The sequence below is a fragment of the Camellia sinensis genome, chromosome 8, assembly GCF_055761805.1.
Source record: "Camellia sinensis isolate YWXY chromosome 8, ASM5576180v1, whole genome shotgun sequence".
Lineage (NCBI taxonomy): Eukaryota > Viridiplantae > Streptophyta > Magnoliopsida > Ericales > Theaceae > Camellia > Camellia sinensis.
In genome coordinates, this window is record NC_138968.1 from 54,153,458 (window position 1) to 54,173,821 (window position 20,364).

General features: G+C 38.0%; 1 protein-coding gene across 17 annotated transcripts in view; it reads left to right on the forward strand.

Annotated features, from left to right (window-relative positions):
* Positions 1 to 786: 786 nt before the first annotated feature.
* Positions 787 to 20,364, forward strand: part of LOC145796937 (uncharacterized) — a 35,158-nt gene continuing 15,580 nt past the window's right edge. For 7 of the 17 annotated variants that reach the window (XM_082882654.1, XM_082882647.1, XM_082882650.1 and 4 more), the window contains exons 1-6: positions 787 to 2,341; positions 2,733 to 2,851; positions 17,210 to 17,323; positions 18,073 to 18,133; positions 18,737 to 18,838; positions 19,090 to 19,150. In XM_082882654.1, coding sequence (XP_082738780.1) covers positions 2,838 to 2,851; positions 17,210 to 17,323; positions 18,073 to 18,133; positions 18,737 to 18,835 — 288 coding nt within the window. In that variant the 5' untranslated portion in view covers positions 787 to 2,341; positions 2,733 to 2,837 and the 3' untranslated portion in view covers positions 18,836 to 18,838; positions 19,090 to 19,150. Of the gene's footprint in view, positions 2,346 to 2,732; positions 2,852 to 17,209; positions 17,324 to 18,072; positions 18,308 to 18,736; positions 18,839 to 19,089; positions 19,151 to 20,364 lie in introns of those variants that run through there. The other 10 variants (XR_014337685.1, XR_014337684.1, XM_082882659.1 and 7 more) reach the window with 10 other exon arrangements.

Genomic DNA, 20,364 nt, shown 5'->3' on the forward strand with positions numbered 1-20,364 from the left:
GGAAAGGGAGGGGAGGCTCTCTTCTTATAGAATTTCAATTCTCAAGCTTGTTCAACAAGCTTGAGTCTTGAAACAAATCCCTCCATACACATGTATGGAGGATGAGAATAGTGCCCACTAGCTGTCACAACTGGCAGAAAATATTTGCAAAAAGCAGATGGAAAGGTCTCGGCTAAAAATATGGTCGATCGACCAAAAGGAGTGTCGATCGACCAAAAAGAGTGCTGATTGGCCAACACTTATGGCAGATGGCAAGAAAACAAGGCCGATGGCAACGTGCCTTAGTCGATGGGTTGAGGGGATGGCCAACAAGCCACCCTCTTCCATCAGAAGCAAAACCACAAGTCCTTGGTCCACAACAAAGCACAAAACAAGCAAGTTGAGAGATCTTGAGGCAAGGCGTACGGCCAAGACCTCCGAGAACTCAAAACGAACACGAGCATGGATGATCATTGAGTGTTTAAATGATAACATCCAAGTCTTGAGGACGGTCAAAAATGGGGTGTCTACACGTGCATATGGCGTGCCATTAATACATTAATTATACATGACGCACATACGCTAGCCGTAAAAAGTGAATACTTTTCACGACGTACACAACGCCCACCGTTAAAAGTATTACACTTTTTACGACGCACACATCGTCTGCCATTAAAAGTATTATTTTTTCACGACGCATAATGCATGTCGGGAATTGTATGATTAAAAAAAAAAAAGTGCCAAAATGAAATTTGGGCGCCAATATTTTTTTCCCAAAATAGCTATTTTGCCTTCAGAATGGAATATCACAAGGCTTTCAATCTGTCTCTATCTGATGATGATGAAGGCTGAATCAATTGCTAGGGTGATCATCTCATCTCATCTCTTCTCTTTGGTTGCTAGGTTTACCGAACCAATCGACTAGTAGGATGTGGCGCCAATGGCCAAAAATATATTAGAATATTTTTTTTAATCAAAATATATACAAACTGTTTGGCTTCTATTTGGGTTCTAAAAAGAAGATAGAAAGCTGTAAATCGGATAACCTAGAAGACAAGGGAGAAGAAGGGGGTTCGAAAGGGAGATTGGTGTTTAGCGGCATGAGATTTTGAAGGGGAATGATCGATGGTGGCGTAATCGACGGTTCAGTGAGACTGGTTCCGCAACAGCAATACTCGGCGATTCGAGACTGGTTTGACGGCTCAACGGTTCGACGACGATAGTGCTTATTCTCTTCTCTTCGGTCTGGAAAAAATCTCAAGTATGTTTAGATCTCCCCTCTCTCTCTTCCACACACACATTCACTCCATTTAGGATTAGGACTCTATTTGTTCATGTTCTTGCTTTCTGGTACTTCAAGCACTGAGCTCTCATCATTTTGAAATTCCTAGATTGAACTTTTTCTCTGTTTCTTCACCCTTGTTCCTTCACAGCTTCTCCAAGCTCGAATCGAAACTTTTCTAGGGTTTTCAAAACCCTTTTACCTTCAAAGATTCTTTTGTTCTATATTTTAGGGATTGTTCTTAGTTCGTTAGACCCATTTTATTTATTTATTTATAGATACAGCTTGTATTTGAGGTTAAAAAATGTATAATCTATGATGGAAGATTGAGAAAACTGATTAATGTTTGTTTCCAGCTAAAGATTAGAAATGAAGTTGTTTAGTCTGTTATTAGTAATTGTGATGCTTCTATTTCAACTTAGTCTGTTATGAAAATATAATGAGTTATATCAATCAACAACAGTTAATTTGTAGTGTTATAAGTTCAGAATCTGTTTTGATTAAATACAAATTGAAGATGATGAGGACAACAAGATCCCACAAAGACTACATAGGAGCCCACATGTGGCGAAGAACAAATCACTTATCTCCTAGCAAAGACAATGAAATATTTTAAGACTAGACTATGAATTCAAAAACAGATTTGATGACATGGAGACTAATAAAAGAATGCTGATTAAAGTTTAAAGGATATTTTGTGTGGGCTTTTTTCACTCCTGTCCAAGCCATAGAAGAGACTACCATGCTTTGTATTTACTGGGATTTTTGATTCCACTAATGCTTTTGGTGTCTAATTTTTTTTATTCACCTGCTTTGAGGACTGTTTGCGTTTTTTCCTCCCAAAAATGTTCTCTGGAAGGTAAGTCATTGCTTCCATATTTTCTTTGGTTTACATTTCTGAAATTCTTGTCCAATATTTTTGATATCTTGGAGTTCTATCTGTTCTGTTAGATCTGGCTCTTGGACTGGTGGCGAGGGGGTTTGGGTTGAATTATCTGGAAAAATGCATGTCTTAGCCCGGTTTCTCTCCCAGCTGCGCCAGAGAATAGATGACCGAATTGTCTTGGTCTCAAACTACACGTAGGTAGTTCTTAGATTGATTCTTGCCAACTGAAGTAACTGGTTAGTCTGAAGTAGAAATCAAACGATGTATTGTTGCCTTAGCTTTTTGTCTCACACAAAACACATAGTTCTTGAGAAGCTGTAGCCATGTGGGAACTATTTGGATGCTGTAGTTTTTGTGCTCCCAAAAAAGAACTCAGAAAAATGTTCTCACAGTGAAATTTATTTATTTATTTTTTGTGCTTATGAGAAAGTTTACTGCTATGCAAGTTGTCTAGTTATGTATCCTGTCCATCAGGCAATTACTTGTGGCACTTCTTTTCCCATAAGATTGTTATTATTATTATTATTGTTATTATTATTATTTTGATTTTGTTTGGTGTTAAATAAATTAGTTTTAATTCATCAGACACTGGACCTTTTTGCTCAATTGTGTCGGAGAGAAGATATCCGTTCGTAAGGCTTGATGGAACTACATCAATCAATAAAAGGCAAAAATTCGTGAACCGCTTTAATGATCCATCTAAGGTACATAATTTTTGGTCCATTAATTGAATATGCAACTATGTGAGCTGACTTGATGAAAAAGTTCAATTTACATCTGTCAGGATGAGTTTGTCTTTCTTTTTCCCTTGCTTTACTTTGTAAATGAGGAGGTCCTTTAAAATTGCAGTGTCTATTGTTACATTTTTTTGTTGTGCTTAAGAGGGGGCTTTATATACTTTCTTTAATTGAAAATATACTTGTCTCATTTTATAGTCACATGGATATATAGACATTATGGATTTTCATGAAAACTGGTTTCAGTTTTTTTTTTTATTTATTTTTTATTTTATTCTGTTTTTGTAGGGAAACTTCTCCACTAATTGAACTATTTTGAAAATCCCAAGTGATTCGTAATTAGATCAGGATTTAAAATATTCCAATTCCCAAATAATTAAAACATTCAATCTAAATCATCAACCACTTACGAAAGTGATTTAGATTGTTGTTTTATGAATAAACAATAAATCGACACAAACAATTTTTACGTGGAAAAACCTGTCACGACCCCATTCCGCCCCTAGTAGAATTGTGCCGTGATGGCCAGTAATTCGAGATTACCGAAGGCCAACTTTCAAAATTCACACACAATCAGAGTATTACATATGGGGCTAACAAGTGCGGAAGCAATAATTTACAATACAAGTGGTCCATAAGAGCAATGCGTAGATCAAATGAAATAACATACATCTTTACATAGTTTTACAACTTGAATATAAGCAAAATAAAATACAAAATACATATTACATCTTGACTAAAAGGCTTCTCAAGCTGACATGTTCAAAATACATGAAATACAACTAAGAAGCATAATCTTCAAGATTGCCGACATAAATATTGCCGACATAACATGCATCCAAAACATCTTGCAAAACACACATCTCGGTGTAGCCGACTTCTTGCTTGTTACCTACATATATACATAGGGAGGGTGAGCGTGGATACTCAATGAATGGTATAAGTAATAAAGGTTTAAATGAATGATTCCCGAGGTCCTTGTCAAAACAATACATATATCATAGCTTGTTCAAAACGTGGGATGAATCAAGTTCATCAATCAAATCTTGGCCTTTCAAATCTTCTTGGAATGTTTAATAACATCTACATAATACATGGGGTGATGACATTCCTGACAAACAAACCCACCCGTTCATAGACCGTCGGTGGCAAAACAAGACAAAACAAGGGAGATATCTCAAATGATGGTGCAGTTGCATTATAGTCCCCTGGCACTAAGGACTTTCAAAACAAGACGTGCAGTTGTATTATAATCCCCTGGCACTAAGGACTTTCAAAACAAGATGTGCAGTTGCATTATAGTCCCCTGGCACTAAGGACTTTCCAAGAATGTCATCAAAACAAGATAATACTTGATACATAAAATAGGGGTAATCATTCATGCTTAACAAATATTTTTCAAAACAAGCAAAGCGAAGCTTTAACAAAACATTATAACATAGCTTTATTAGAAATACCACTCACATAGTTCTTGGGACGTCGGGATCAAGGCAAAAGTCCAAGTCCTACAAACACATGGCAAAGTCTACTGAATGTACTTCTTAAAATAAGTCTTACATGCATGCAAGTGATCTCGGGAAAACATGCTGGAAGTCAAAACACTGTTTTACATGTCAGGAAGACATGCTGGGTACCAACCAGGTCTTTGCCGAGGTCCCACACCTCCTGGCTGAGGTGTGGTTACCTAGGCTTCGGCGTGCGGCTGCATGCCGAGGTGCGCACAAGTCAAACTAAAGGTGTAAGTGATCATGCAAGGTAGGCCAAGGTGAGATACGATGCTTGGCCTAAGTGTGAGGTCTAGGTAAGAGTGATCTTGGCGACTACACTTAGGGAAGTGAGGTCTAGAGATCGGGGTTTCCACCCGTGAAGAACATGAAGAACATGAACATGAAGATCATGAAGAATATGAATGCCAAAATCATAACTTTTTTATTACAAAAATCTGGGATTTCATGCTATGAGTTCAAAAACATGGACCTGGCTACCCATGCTTGAAGATCATATGGAAACAACCACAAAAACATGGATCTTGGCATGAGCTTTCGGATCAAAACATGACTTTTCTTGAAGAACACATGAATACTATTTTCTCTTTCTAAAACCGAACTTCAAAGCAATGCATGGCTTACAAGTCATATTTAATCATGCAATGCAATAACAAGAACATAAAGAACAACATGAGCAGATCAAGAATCTAACCTTAGAACACGGATCCAACGGTTTGATCTCTAGGGATCAAGCTTGGAAATCTACTCTCCCTCAAGAACTCTTCTTCCTCTCCTAGAGCTTCTCTCTCCTCTCTAGAACAAAGATATAGAAATGATAGGTTTTTCTCCCTCTGCCGGCTGACTTAACACTCAGCTCGGACACGTGGCAACGGCTGGTTGGCTCTCCTAAAAAAGGTGATAGATTGACAAGACATGTGTAAGACAAAGTGTATCTAACAAGCTACCCGGTAAGGCACTTCGGCAAGTGATGACATTGGCTAAGGACAAAGCTTCGGCAACTAAGGTGACAATGACCTCGGCTAGGAAGGACAACACTTGACTAAGCTGTGCCACACCTTGGCTTAGATGTGCCACACCTCGGTCTAGGTCATACCACTCCAGGACAAGATCACTTGGGTGCAAAGGTAACATCTCGGCCTAGATAATACACATTTCAGCCTTGGTGATGAACACCTCGGCCTAGATAATGACATCTCAGCCAATATGTCAGGGCGAAGGTGGAGGTCAAACAAAGTGGTTCCAAGATAAATTCTAGACTGAAGATGACCTCGGCTTGAAATGATCTAGGCTTAACATGACCTAGGCTTGGCATGGCAGGGAAGGAACAAAGCATGCAAGCAACACTTAAGCAAACAAGACAAGATTCATGAATGCAAACTTAACAAGACAAAGTTATGTAAATGAACATAAACATGACCATGACATGAATATGGGTTGTTACAGCAATTTAACATGGCAAAACATACAAATGCATGCAAACATGACTAGGACATTAATGTGGGTTGTTACAAAACCACAATTGAAGAACCTTCAATTGTAATCAAAAACCACGGGCGAAACGCCACTAAACAATCCACTACTGAAGAAAGAAAGATTACAAAGATAATACACAAATTACCCAACTCAGTCAATTTGCCTTCAAATCTTCTGTAACTCTTTCACCAAGCCTTCGTCTCGGAACTGATCCACCTGAAGTTGAATCCACAACTTCACTTGTCGAATTAACGACTACGTACAGAATCAAACACCTTTGAAACTTTACGTTTGAATCTTCGGAATCCACCGAAGAATAACACTCTTGTATGTGTATTCGATCAACCTCCTTGATGTATACTTCTCAATTCATGAGTTTAATACTCATTCAATTTTATCAAGGAAAACTCACAAAAACTCTCCAGAAGAAAACCTTAGAACACCTCAAAGTAGATTTGAAAGAGTAATCCTAGTTTTTGGAGAAAACCAACCACTTATAGAAATCTGGATTTTGAAGCTCGCTCGAGCGAAGCTTCTCTCGCTCGAGCGAGAACCTTAACTCGCGTGATTTCCATAAGTGCCTTCGCTCGAGCCACGAAACCTTCGCTCGAGCGAGAAATGAACTCTTTCAGGTTTTATGCAGACGCAGTTTTTCGCTCGAGCCACCTAGTCTTCACTCGAGCGCACATTCATCTCTTTCAGGTTTTAAGCCAGACGCAGTCCTTCGTTCGAGCGAGCACTTCGTCGCTCGAGCGAGCAACACAAAACAGCACAGAAAATTACAACTTAACCACACAAGTTTGTTCGCGAGTTTGACAAGACTTAGGGACCTAACAATCTCCCCCTTTGTTAATACCCGGGCAAAACTTTCTAACACAATTTCCTAAACAACTGCACTAGCTAAAACAATTACAACTAAAAGATCTAGCTAAAACACATGAACTAGCTAAACCAACTATGAAACCAATCTTGATGACAAACCAATCTACACAAAATAAACTTGGAGAGAATTTGTTATGTAACATAATAAACCATCAAGACATCATCATATATTCCAAGAAAAACAAATCCAATGCAATCTGCAAAGAAACATGTATACAAAAACATCTATTCCAAAAACATGTAAATATCATGAGTATGAGTATCCCGTATAAGTATCCCATATACATCATATACATCACCCAAAATAAATGAAACCCCTGCCTGCAAAAACATATAAGTACCACAAGAAGATATACCCTGCAACCCTGCAAATCATAATACTCCCCCTTTTTGTCCGGGATATACACCAGAAGCAAAACTAGGCAAATAAAGAAACCAAAAACTGTGCCAGACAAGAGAAAAACTGTTCAAAAACAACCGAAGTCCAAAAACTAGGAAGGAGAAGGTGGATGCTGCATCTGAAGTATAGAGAAGATCCGAGCCAGTATGGTACTCTGCTCATCAAGTCTACTGTTAAGGGCATCAAGGCGGGCATCCAAGAGATCAAGGCGACAAGTAATAGACTGCTCCAAGTGCTGTAGCTGGCCACGAAATGAGCGAGGACGTAGCTCAGGAAGATCATGTGCACCTACTAGAGCTGCATGGGGAGCCTCAACCTCATCCTCCTCGGCGAGAGGATCATCACTTGCACCACCTGCACCAGAACTCCCAACCCCTGACACACTCCCCCTTACATGTGCCTGACTTTGTGAAACTGTGAGCTTTGTGATGGGTTTCATAGGATGGGCAAACTCATCATCCTCAAGAGTGAGAACACCAAGAGAGGAGAGGAAACAAGAAAGGAAACACCAATATGGAAGACCCAAAATTTACGACCCTCATAAATAGCAAGCATTTTAGAAACGATCATGGCCGGGAGATCTATAGGTAGCTTATGAGCGATACAGTACAACACATACCCCTGATCCTAGGTAATGTGTGAAGAATGGGAGGTGACATAAATATTAGCACAAACAATAAGATTAAGAAGACGAAATCGAGGAACAAACTCATACTGCTGAATAAGTGACCCGGTGATCCAAGTCCGGTCACAACCACAAAGTTCAGAAGCGACTTGATCAAAGTCAATCCCAGTACGGGTAAGGAGAGGATACCTAAAATCCGGAACCTCAGGAAGATCAAGAAATACCCTAAAAACCTCAAAAGTGATGTCGATAGGTTTCCCCCGAACCCAAGTGCTAAAGGAACAAACTTCTTTTTGAATAGAATGGATGTTGCAATAGAATTCACAGATGAGACTCAAATTTTGTGGCCCTGAAAAATGTAATACTTGATCACCACCTAATGAATCGAATAAGGAACGAATGGTGAGAACCTCAAAGGCACTAGGGAGGACATTTCGCTCCAAATGAACTTTACGAGATGCAAACGACTCCCTAAACAACTTGGCTTTTTCTTTTGACATGAACTTTTCAGTGTTGAAAGGGGGACGAGAAATAGTGGTTTTACGACGCTTGGATGACTCCGCCATGACTAAACAAACCACAACCACATCACAAGAACAGAGACACCAACAATCCCCAAATCCAAATAACAGAGCAAAGCCACAACATTAGTAATCCATCAGTAAAAAAACTCAAAACTATAGCAGAATATAAAAATGATGAACAGACTAAGCACTAAGAAAAAAAAAAACAAAGTACTAAGACCACAAATTAAACATGAAAATGTTAAACATTTAATAAACAATGTAAACAACACACAGAAATTAGGATAGGAATCATGAAATAAACCCCAAATTAAACCAAAGCATCCAAACCTAGCATAAAATGAACCAAGAACACTAACCCTAGATGCACGTGAGAGACACGAAGCATAATGAAATAAGCAAAATCATCAATGAAGTACCCTAGATGAAACAGAGCAAACTCACAGACACAACTCAACCCAAGTACCACAAACCAAACAAAAAACAAACGAAGAGACAAAAAACTTACCAAATACTGAGAGAGCAGATGAAGACAAAGAAAATGCTCTAAAATCCAGAGAGAAACACCAAGAGATTGCAGCAATTCCGACCACGAAAACCCTAGGGGAGAGAGAGAGGAAACACGAAGAGGTGAGAAACAAATGAACTGAAGAGATAGTTCCAAAATTAGAACCTCGACAGGTCACTCGAGCGAAGACTCTCTCGCTCGAGCGAGGGCAATAATGAACAGGGGTTCGCTCGAGCCAAGAACTTGTCGCTCGAGCCAAAAACACATGCTCTCAGGTCTAATGTAGTAGCAGAAGCACGCTCGAGCGAGGACTCCGTTGCTCGAGCCAAGAAAAGAAAAAACAAGACCCCAAATTTTTTTTTTAAAAAAAAAAAAACAAAAAAACAAGATACTCAATATCATGAAGTGAGACCTGGAACAAAAGTAGATAATCACATTTAGCCAAAATGAATACTAAGATGAAATAATCCGCACATCATGAAACCTGTAAACTTGCAATTTTTTTTAAAAAAAAAATGACACTGGAAATCATGAGCAAAGCAGATAAAATATAATCAGTGATCATAAGCTACATGAGAATGTACAACTCAAAATCCAACATGAGATCTCACAAAATAAAGGGTGTTTGTGCAATCCATGAGAGTCCACTGAGCTAGAGTTAATCCTCGTAGTGATCGGATGGTTGGACCTCCAGCAAGAGTAACTGAACATCATAGAGAAAAGTCAAACCACTAAGAATCACGGGGTGTTTGTTGAGGAAATGCGGAGGCTCCTCCTCAATCAATGAGTCCTTTTTTTTTTTTTTTCAAACTGTTTCTTTCTTGTGGTCACTCACTGGTGGTATTCACGCTTAAGAGTGTGGAAACCAAACCAGAGAAGAATGAAATCATAAAGGATGGCCTGGTTGGTGCCTCTAAGGTAGCCGTTTCCTAATACCCAGACTTCAAGGAACTGAGGGAGAAACCGTGGAAGTGAAAACAGATGGTAGATGGTTAAGAGACTCAACATCACCCATGATATACTAGTATCGGTCAATTCCACTGTAACAGTACAAGAAATACTGTTAGTGGTCCATAGAGAACTTTGATCACTTTTGCAGAAACCCCTGCAATAATTTATCTCAAGGATGTGTACAGTATGAGATCATGAGGTTAATGAGCATGGGCATTCAAAATGAGCTATGAACAAAGAACAATGAGATCTTATAAGCAGCATGAGTAGTGTACATATAAAGATGGATGCAAGAAAAACAGATATCAATGACAATGAGATTATAGCATCCAAGCACACATAAAACTAAACATTCACACCTACTCAAGGAACAAGTAACACTCTAGTGATCGAGCATGACACCCAAGGTCTTTCTAAGGAATTCAAATCGAAGAAGATCAAGGAGTTTTGTAAAAATATCAGCCATTGATGCTCAGTGGGAACATGTTCAAGAACAACAAGGCCCTCTTCTACTAACTCTCGAATAAAATGATGACGAATGTCAATGTGTTTAGTGCGAGAGTGTTGGACAGGATTTTTTGAAATGTTTATGGCACTTGTGTTATCACAGAAAAGAGTGAGAGTGTTCTGTTCTATCCCATAGTCATGAAGCATTTGCTTCATCCACAGCATTTGTGCACAACAATTCCTTGCAGCTATATACTCAGCCTCAGCAGTCGAAAGAGAGATGGCATTTTGCTTTTTACTATGCCAGGAAACCAAATTATTCCCAAGGTAAAAACAACCCCCGGATGTACTCTTCCTATCATCCGCACACCCTGCCCAGTCGGCATCAGAAAAACCAGTAATTTTAGCTGTAGTATCAGTAGAAAACCAAACCCTATACCCCAATGTCCCATTCACATATTTGATGATGCGTTTGACCGCAAGAAGATGAGACTCTTTAGGACTGACTTAGTAACGGGCACAAACACCTACACTGAAGGCAATATCAGGACGACTGGCTGTGAGGTAAAGAAGACTCCCTATCATACTCCTATAAAGGGTAGGATCAACATCAATACCAGAGGAATCTTTGGAAAGGTGAAGACTGGTGCTCATGGGAGTACGGGCATGTTTGGCAGACTCAAGACCAAACTTAGACACAAGATTTTTGGCATACTTAGTCTGAGAAACAAACATTCCAGAAGGAGACTGTTTAATTTGAAGACCCAAGAAATAGGACAACTCTCCGATCATGCTCATCTCAAACTCATGTGTCATGCAATCCGAAAAATATTTCACAAGATGATCAGCAGTGGATCCAAACACAATATCATCAACATAAATCTGAGCAACAAGGATATGAGACTTAGTATGTTTCACAAATAGAGTCTTAGCCACACTACCCCTTTGAAAGTCATTATCAAGAAGAAAGGTAGTAAGTCTATCATACCAAGCCCGAGGGGCTTGTTTAAACCCATACAAAGCCTTGTCTAACTTGTAGACATGATTTGGACATTTAGGGTCCTCAAACCCTTTTGGTTGCTCAACATATGCCTCTTCTTTCAAGTACCCATTTAGAAAGGCACTTTTCACATCCATTTGAAACAATTTGAAACCAAGATACCAAGCAACACCAAGTAAAATACGAATAGATTCGAGACGTGCAACTGGGCCAAACGTCTCATCATAGTGAACACCTTCTACTTGAGTGTAACCTTGAGCAACCAACCTGGCTTTATTTCTAGCCACAGTACCATTCTCATCAAATTTATTTTTAAAGATCCACTTGGTACCTATCGCATTCATGTCTCTAGGTCTGGGAACTAGAGTCCAAACATTGTTACGTTCAAATTGACCTAATTCTTCATACAAAGCATTGACCCAACTATCATCTAGCAAGGCCTCTTTGAAATTCTGAGGTTCAATTAATGAAACATAACATATATGTGATACCTCATCCTGAATCTGTCTTTGGGTTTTCATTCGATCCGATACACTTCCAATCACCTGTTGAGCTGGATGATTCAGTTTCACCCTTGCTGATGGTTTGAACTCAGGACTTGCAGTGACAGAAGCATCAGGAGTGATGTTTCTTTGTGCACTCTTTGGACTTTGACTTACCTGTGAGGATGGTGTCGTCTCAACTTCTTGTGCTTGGACCTCAGCTTTTCTTTGACTTTGTGGTTCAATATCCAAGATTGGAGACTCACCATTGTCATCCTCATTTGTTGCTGGAGTAGGGGAACCTGTATCATCTATAACCACATTGATAGATTCCATTAAAAAAGAAGTTCGCAGGTCATAGACTTGAAAAGCCCTACTAGTGGTTGAATACCCTAGAAAAATACCTTCATCACTTCAGGAGTCAAATTTGCCCAAAGGCTCTCTATCTTTGAAAATGTAACACTTACTTTCAAAAGTTTTGAAGTATTTTACATTAGGATTCAATCCCTTCCACAATTCATATGGAATTTGTAAAGTGCCGGGCCTTAAATACACACGATTTATGACAAAAACAGCAGTATTTAGGGCTTCAGCCCAAAACTTTGGAGGAAGTTTCTTACTAAGGAGCATGACCCTAGCCATTTCTTGAACAACTCTGTTCTTCCTCTCAACCACTCCATTTTGTTGTGGAGTAATAGGTGCAGAAAATTCATGCTTAATTCCATGCATATCACAAAAATCCGAAAACGAACTGTTTTCAAATTCACGACCAGGATCAGTTCGGATTCCTATGATACGCCCAATGGAAACACCCTGTTCATTTTGAATTTTAAGGACTAAGGTCTGGAAAGCATCAAATGTATCAGATTTTTCCCTTGAAAAATTTACCCATGAAAATCGAGTAAAATCATCAACAGTTAAAAAAATATATCTTTTACCTCCAATGCTTTCAGTGCGAGTAGGACCCATTAAATCCATGTGAACCAATTCAAGAGGACGTTTGGTTGTAAAGCTGTTCACCTTTTTATGAGGGGCACGGGTCTGCTTTCCAAGTTGACATGGTCCACACACATGGTTCAGATTCTTACCCAGTTTAGGTACTCCTCTCACAAGCTCTTTGTTGGCTATCTTAGTTAGGTCTTTGAAATTCATATGACCTAATCTTTGATGCCACAAATCAATGTTACTTATGATGGCAGAGTGACAAGTGAGATCATTAGTAGTAACAATCCCATAGTAGTTGTCAGATGTACAAACCCCATGCAAGACAGTATTTCCCTTTTTATCCAAAATTTCACATTTATTTTTTGAAAACAATACTTCATGGTGGGTAGACCAGCAAGATTTGCTTTAAGACCATCAACAAGAAGAGCATTTTCGAGCTTGGGTAGACCAGCAACAGTTATAGAGCCCTTACCAATGACTCTAGAAGTGCCGTCATCTCCAAAGGTAACAATTCCTCCTTCATATTTTTCAAGGGAGGTGAAGTAGGATTTGTCACCTGACATGTGACGAGAGCACCCACTATCAAGATACCACATGTGTGAGTCACGTACTTTTAGGGCAGTGTGAACAGCTAAACAAGTCAAATCATCTTTTCTCACCCAAATCTTTTTGGTCTTGGTAAATGTCTTGGCATTGTGAACACCCTCATGAATCTTGGTATTCTGCCTAGACCTGTAAGGTTGTCTCCTAACCCAAAAAGTATTAGAATTTCTACCATTTTGAGACACCTTACCAAACAATTTATAGCAATAAGGACGAATGTGGCCATACCTACCACAGTGATGACAAATAAAAACTGGTTTTACCTACCTTTTGTTGATCTTACCCCCTTTAGGTAGATGAAGAGAGGGATCACCCTGGTCTACTTTCAGCTTTCCCTTTGCTTGAGTCTTCGGGTCATATGAAGTAGAGGCCTGTCCCTTGTGAGCTGTCGCACCATAGCCTAGCCCACTTTTGTCACACCCCAGTTGTTGAGACCCGAGGATGTCTTCTAAAGATTTGGAACCTTTGTTCCACATGGCAATAGTGGCTCTAGCAATACGGAGTTCTTCATCTTTCTGACAGACTATCTTTTCCAATGTAGCTTGTGACATCTCAAGACTTTCAAGCTTCTCTTCATATGTGGAATACACCTTCAGAAGTTCATTCCTTTCAGTTTCACAAGATAGAAGTTTTCCACATAAGTCTTGCCTGTCACTTGAGATCTTGATGATATTCTGCTTTGCTGCTACAAGTTCTCCTTTCAGCTTGACATTCTCACTTTCACATGCTTTGAGTTTGAGAGAGAGTTTGTCATTAATTTTGGACAAATTTAGAGATTCCTCGTAAAGCTTTTCGTAAGCTTGTTGCAGTTCATCACCATTAATCTCATCATTGTCTTCTAATGTTTCATCATCCTCTTTTTGCTCTTTATTCTTCTTGACCTCATCCAATCTAGCAACTAGGGCAGTAAAGTTGCTGGAAGGTGGTGAAGGTGAGTCTCCTCTTTCATGAAATTGGCTCAGAATTTCCCATGCATCTTTAGCCTTTGTGCAGTGAGCAACCCGTTGCTGTTTTTCATCAGAAATTGCTCCACAAATAGTAGTCAGGGCTCTCTGATTGCTCGGATTGTCAGCACTTTCTGTATCTTCTTCAATGGCCTGCCAGCCTTCTGGATCAAAAGCTCTCAGAAAAGCCCTCATTCTGATCTTCTAATACAGGTAGTTACTCCCATCAAAGGTAGGAGCATGATGCATGTTCTGACCATGAGCTAATTCTGCTAGCTTTGGAAGAGGTTGAGTAAAAGTGGACCAAAAAGCCATGAAAGCACTATCCCCGTCTTCTCCGGATTCAGGTTCTTCGGGTTCTTGCTCTGACCCGCTTTCATCATCCCAAGTCACAGTGTAGACTTTCTTTCAATTCTTTTTCGAAGGGCATTCAAGGGCAATATGACCAAACCCTTGACATTCATAGCACTTGACCCCTTGCCCCTTTACAATATTCTTTTCAGTTTTTGGAGCAAGTTTTGGTGGAAAAATTTTGGGTTTTTCATTACTCTCGTCTTTTGAAATAGGGTCTCTAAAATTAGGCTTTTTTTTCTTCAAATTTTTTTTTAAACTGTTTAGTAAACATAGCCGTCATCTCAGACTCTAAATCAAATTCAGTCTCCAGAGTTTTTGCAGTCTCATGAGCACTAGTGGAAGCCATACTTTCTTTTTGTTTTTTCTTTGAAATCTGGTGGGCTTCATAAGTCTGCAAGTTTCCAACCAACTGATCAAGCTTGAGGGTATCAACATTCTGAGCCTCCTCAATGGCTGTCACTTTTGATTGGAACCTCTCGGGTAATGACCTCAAAATTTTTCCAACAACTTTAGCTTCTGGGATTTTTTCACCGAGTGTGAAACAGGAATTCACGATATCACTGAGTTTTGCATAGAAATCATCAAACGTCTCATCATCGCGCATAAAAAGGGTTTCAAAAGTGGAGGTGAGACGTTGAAGTTTTGACCTTTTGACAGAAGTAGTACCTTTGTGTATCATTTCCAAAATGTCCCAAGCCTCTTTTGCTACCTCACACGTGCAGATATGACAAAACTCTTCAGGTGTGACGGAGCAAAACAGAGAATTGAGAGCCTTATTGTTCCAAATCGAGTTCTGGTAATCAGTTGTGTCCCATTTATCAAGGGGTTTAGGAATATCAACACCATCAATGGTGACAATAGGTTCACTCCACCCATAGATCACGCAGTGCCAAACTTTCTCATCGATGGATTTTAATAACGCTCTCATACGAGCTTTCCAATAAGAAAAGTTTGTACCATCGAGTAAAGGAGGTCTATGGGTCGAGTTACCTTCACGAATAGAATCCATGACACTAGTCACACAAAATCACACTCCTATAGTTTTGATAAAAACAAAGAGTGACCCGCTTTGATACCAATTAAAAATCCTAAGTGATTCATGATTAGATTAGGATTTAAAATATTCCAATTCCCAAATAATTAAAACACTCAATCTAAATCATCAAGCACTTATGAAAGTGATTTAGATTGTTATTTTATAAATAAACAATAAATCGACACAAACGATTTTTACGTGGAAAAATCACAGTTGAAGAACCTTCAATTGTAATAAAAAACCACGGGCGAAACGCCACTAAACAATCCACTACTGAAGAAAGAAAGAGTACAAAGATAATACACAAATTACCCAACTCAGTCAATTTGCCTTCAAAACTTTTGTAACTCTTTCACTAAGCCTTCGTCTCGGAACTAATCCACCTGAAATTGAATCCACAACTTCACTTGTCGAATTAACGACTATGTACAGAATCAACACCTTTGAAACTCTACGTTTGAATCTTCGGAATCCACCGAAGAATAACACTCTTGTATGTGCATTCGATCAACCTCCTTGATGTATGCTTCTCAATTCATGAGTTTAATACTCATTCAATTTTATCAAGGAAAACTCACAAAAACTCTCCAGAAGAAAACCTTAGAACACCTCAAAGTAGATTTGAAAAAGTAAACCTAATTTTTGGAGAAAACCAACTACTTATAGAAATCCGGATTTTGAAGCTCGCTCGAGCGAAGCTTCTCTCACTCAAGCGAGAACCTTAACTCGTGTGATTTCCATAAGTGCCTTCGCTTAAGCTACGAAACCTTCGCTCGAGCGAGAAATGAACTCTTTCAGGTTTTATGCAGACGCAGTTCTTCGCTCGAGCCACCTAGTCTTTGCTCGAGCGCACATTCATCTCTTTCAGGTTTTAAGCCAGACGCAGTCCTTTGCTCGAGCGAGCACTTCGTCGCTCAAGCGAGCAACACAAAACAGCACAGAAAATTACAACTCAAGCACACAAGTTTGTTCACGGGTTTGACAAGACTTAGGGACCTAACATATTTAATTCTGTTCATTTCTCTGCATGCTTTGTGGTTTGAAAATTTAATAAAGTCTAGAATTAGGTGAGGCTAAGGATTATAATTTCTTTATCAATTGAAGAATAAGTTCATTTATAGAAAATGTGCCAATGTATGTCTCTCATGTACACTAGAGGTTCACAAAAAGAAAATTCAAAAACTGTTAGCTCTTATAATTGAAGCCATGTTTATATTATTAAGAACTTAGACTATTATTAAGAACTTATGATAAAATTGTAGCAGTAGCAGGATGCTTACATATGCTTCATGTGCACTAATCACACCAATTTTCAATTCCATGACAGTTTACTTTATGACATCTGAGATTGAGTAATAGCTGTTCTGTTTAGTCTTGACATTGGATTGGAACAATTTCCTTTAAATTTTCATTGTCAATCTACCCCTTCTGTATGATATTCTTGTCCTAAGTATGGAGTTCTGGTGATGACATTGTACATTGCTCACTAGACCATGATTTTCATAGGTTTTTTTTATCACCTGTTATTCTCTTCTTATAACCTTTTTTTTATTATTATTATTTAACAGCATTTCTTTATTTTTTTTTATGGTTCCAGTGTTTCTTATATGCTAGTATTTAATTAATTACTCTTATGGTTACAGTTGCCTGAGAAGATATACTTCAATTCCATTTGATTCAATCTTGTTGCACATTTATCACAGATTTTTGTTATGTGGTTGGACACCGTTACTTGCATGCCTTGGTACTGTAGAAAGGTACTAACTATTTTTTATTCTCAGTTTTTCCAAATATGCTTAGATTTAATCAATTCCAAAAAAAAAAAAAAAAAACTTCCCCCCAATCTCATGTCTCTCTAAACAGGAATGACATTTAAAAAAAAAATATTTCTTGTAGTGAACTTCAGATGCACTAAATATTAAATTTCATTCCAATGAGAAGAAAAATGATGGTTGCTAATTATAATATTGAAGTCATCTTAAATGAGATTCACCCCTTCCCAACGGTTGCTAAGAATAAAACAACCTTGTTTCTGATTCGTTTTGATTCCAAATATGTTTCGTGGATTGGACTTCTACATAATATGTAGAATTTGGGGGTGGGCATTGTTCTGATTCCATAAAATTTTCACCTTGTTCTACATAATATGGAAAATTTGAGATATGGACACTCAGATCTTTTGTTATTGATGACATTGAAATAATTGAAGCAGACTGAACACAATCTTTGTCCATCTATTAAACAAAAAAGCAAGGCTGAATACATCTTTCTTTTCTCATTGGATATGAGATTGAAACAAGCATGACTTCATGATTTTAAATTAACAAAAACTGATAATTAGCTACGTGACAATTTAAGATCTTCTGGAATTTGAATGTTGCCATGTTTGCCTATGATTTGATTAAATCAAATATTTGAGTTTTCATTTTTTATTTTTTTATGTTTTTCTCTTTGTAATTCTTTATTGTAAAAAAGCTCATAAATTGTTTTTTTGATATTGTTTTAGGTATTGGGGAGGGAGTCTGCACTCTAAGGCAATTGAGAAGAAGCAAGACTTTGCAAATCAGGTTTGGAGCAACAAACCTGGAGCTCAAGGCTAAACCTGCATTTTCTTTTGAATACTGTGTCATTTTGATGATTGATAGTGCTTTTGTAGAGATCTATTTGGCTTGGTTCATCTTTATGAATGATCTATTATTTTCTAGACTATAATAATCTTGCAGTAGTTTATATAGCCTTTATGAAGATCAACTTTCATTACTTATTTCTTAATTAGGTAGATTTAGAATGTTTAACTCAAGCACCCTTATTTGTGAAGGTAGTTCACTCCATTTGGAAAAGGTTTAAACTTAACAAAGTAGTTTCTTTCTTTCTTTTTTATTTTTTTTTATTTTTTTATTTTTTAAACATGTAGACAAAATAATTCCTGTTAACCCATTTAATAAAAGGATTCCAAATTCTACTCTGGATTAATTTAAAACAGTTGGTGGAAATTGTTTGTTTCTTGACCAATTAGTCTAGGTTGCAACCTTGACTGAGATCTATTTCTTTTGCAAATTTTTTAAAATTTGGTTTATTGGTATTGCTTTTGGGTTTTTTGTGTTTAGAATTTTTGCAATGAAGGTGAAAATCAAAACATACCTAACAGGGACATGAGTCCTTTTTATCAGGAACAAAGAGTACAATTGTGTGACCTCAGCTTATCGATATATTATGGCGGTCAAGACATCTATTCTCAACCTCAGACTACCCAAGGTTCTGGGTACTGAATGGTGAGTGTATGCTATGCAACTCAAGAAGCACGATAATTTTGCTAATATTCAATTTACGACATCTCTAAAATTGAACGAGAAAGAATTACTACCTATCCAAAATGCTCTCTTTTTGAAGAATTATGTCTCTTGCTGGGCTAGATAGAATTTGCACGAGAATCTCACTTATAGAGTGTACTATCACAATATAGATCCATTGATGAGTTTTCACAAATATGAAAATATGCTAAAATGTTTTCTCATCTCTTCAGTTCAATCAAGATGGGGTAGAAGATGATTTGGGCAGTGCTTTAAGGGGAAATTGATGGCAAGGTAGGATCCTATTGTTCATTTACTTTCTTGCTTCTTAAAGTCATAAGTCACACGAATGGCTTAGTTAAGATAATTAGAAATCAAAGGCTTTCCCTTTGTTTAAATTCCAAGGCTGAACTGCTGCTATGAAGAATGTAAATTCATATGATTTGTTTCCAATTACCAAAGAATTAGAAAAAGGTTTTCATTAAAGAATTACTATATACCTCTCTCTCTCTCTCTCACACACACACACACACACACATGTAAAAAAAAAAACAGTTGTAGATTAGTAGTTATAATTTGTGTTAGGTCCCTATGTTGTCAAATCCGGAGACAAAAACATTGTGTTGATTCAAATGTAATTTTTTGTATTTTTGTTCTGTCCGCTTGAGCGGATCCTTGTGAGCTCGAGCGTAGATTAGCAGGTCTCAGTATTTTGTCAGGGCAAGCAAAAAATACTGGTGGGTGTGATTTTACGCTTGAGCGGATTCTCCTATGCTCGAGCGCATCTCAGTTTGTTCGCACGCAGTTTTTGGTCAGTCCGCTCGAGCGGGCTGTGTTGAGCTCGAGCGGAGATCGCGGATCCAGATTCCTATTTAAAGCTGTTAAGGGTGTTTTTTTGAAGGAGTTTTTCCTAGATCTGATCTACAAGCACTAGGGTTGTGTTTAAAGTTTTCTTTGGAGATTTTTCATAGTTTTCCTTGATGTTCTTGAGAGAGTTCTGAACTTATGCATTGAGATTCATACATCAAGGAGGTTGCTTCTTAAGTTTCAAGTAAGTTCTCTTCGGTGGATTCCGAAGATTAAAGCGTAGAATCCAAAAGGCGTTTGATTCTACGCAGTCGTTAATTCGACAAGTGAAGTTGTGGTGTGGAATCAACTTCAAGATCAATTCTGTGACGAAGATGTGGTGAAAGAGTTACAGAAGATTCAGAGACAAATTGACTGGGTTGGGTAATTTGTATGGTATCTTTGTAATCTTTTCGTTCTTCAGTAGTGGATTGATAGTGGCGGTTCGCCCGTGGTTTTTGATTACAATTGAAGGTTCTTCAATTGTGGTTTTTTTCACGTAAAAAATCGTTTGTGTCAATTTATTGTTTATTCTAAAAAACAAACAAACTAAAATCACTCTCGTAAGTGTTTGATGATTTTAGGTTGAGTGTTTTGAATTAATTGGGATTTGGAATAAGTTAATCTTGATCTAATCACAAATCACGTAGGATTTTTAGTTG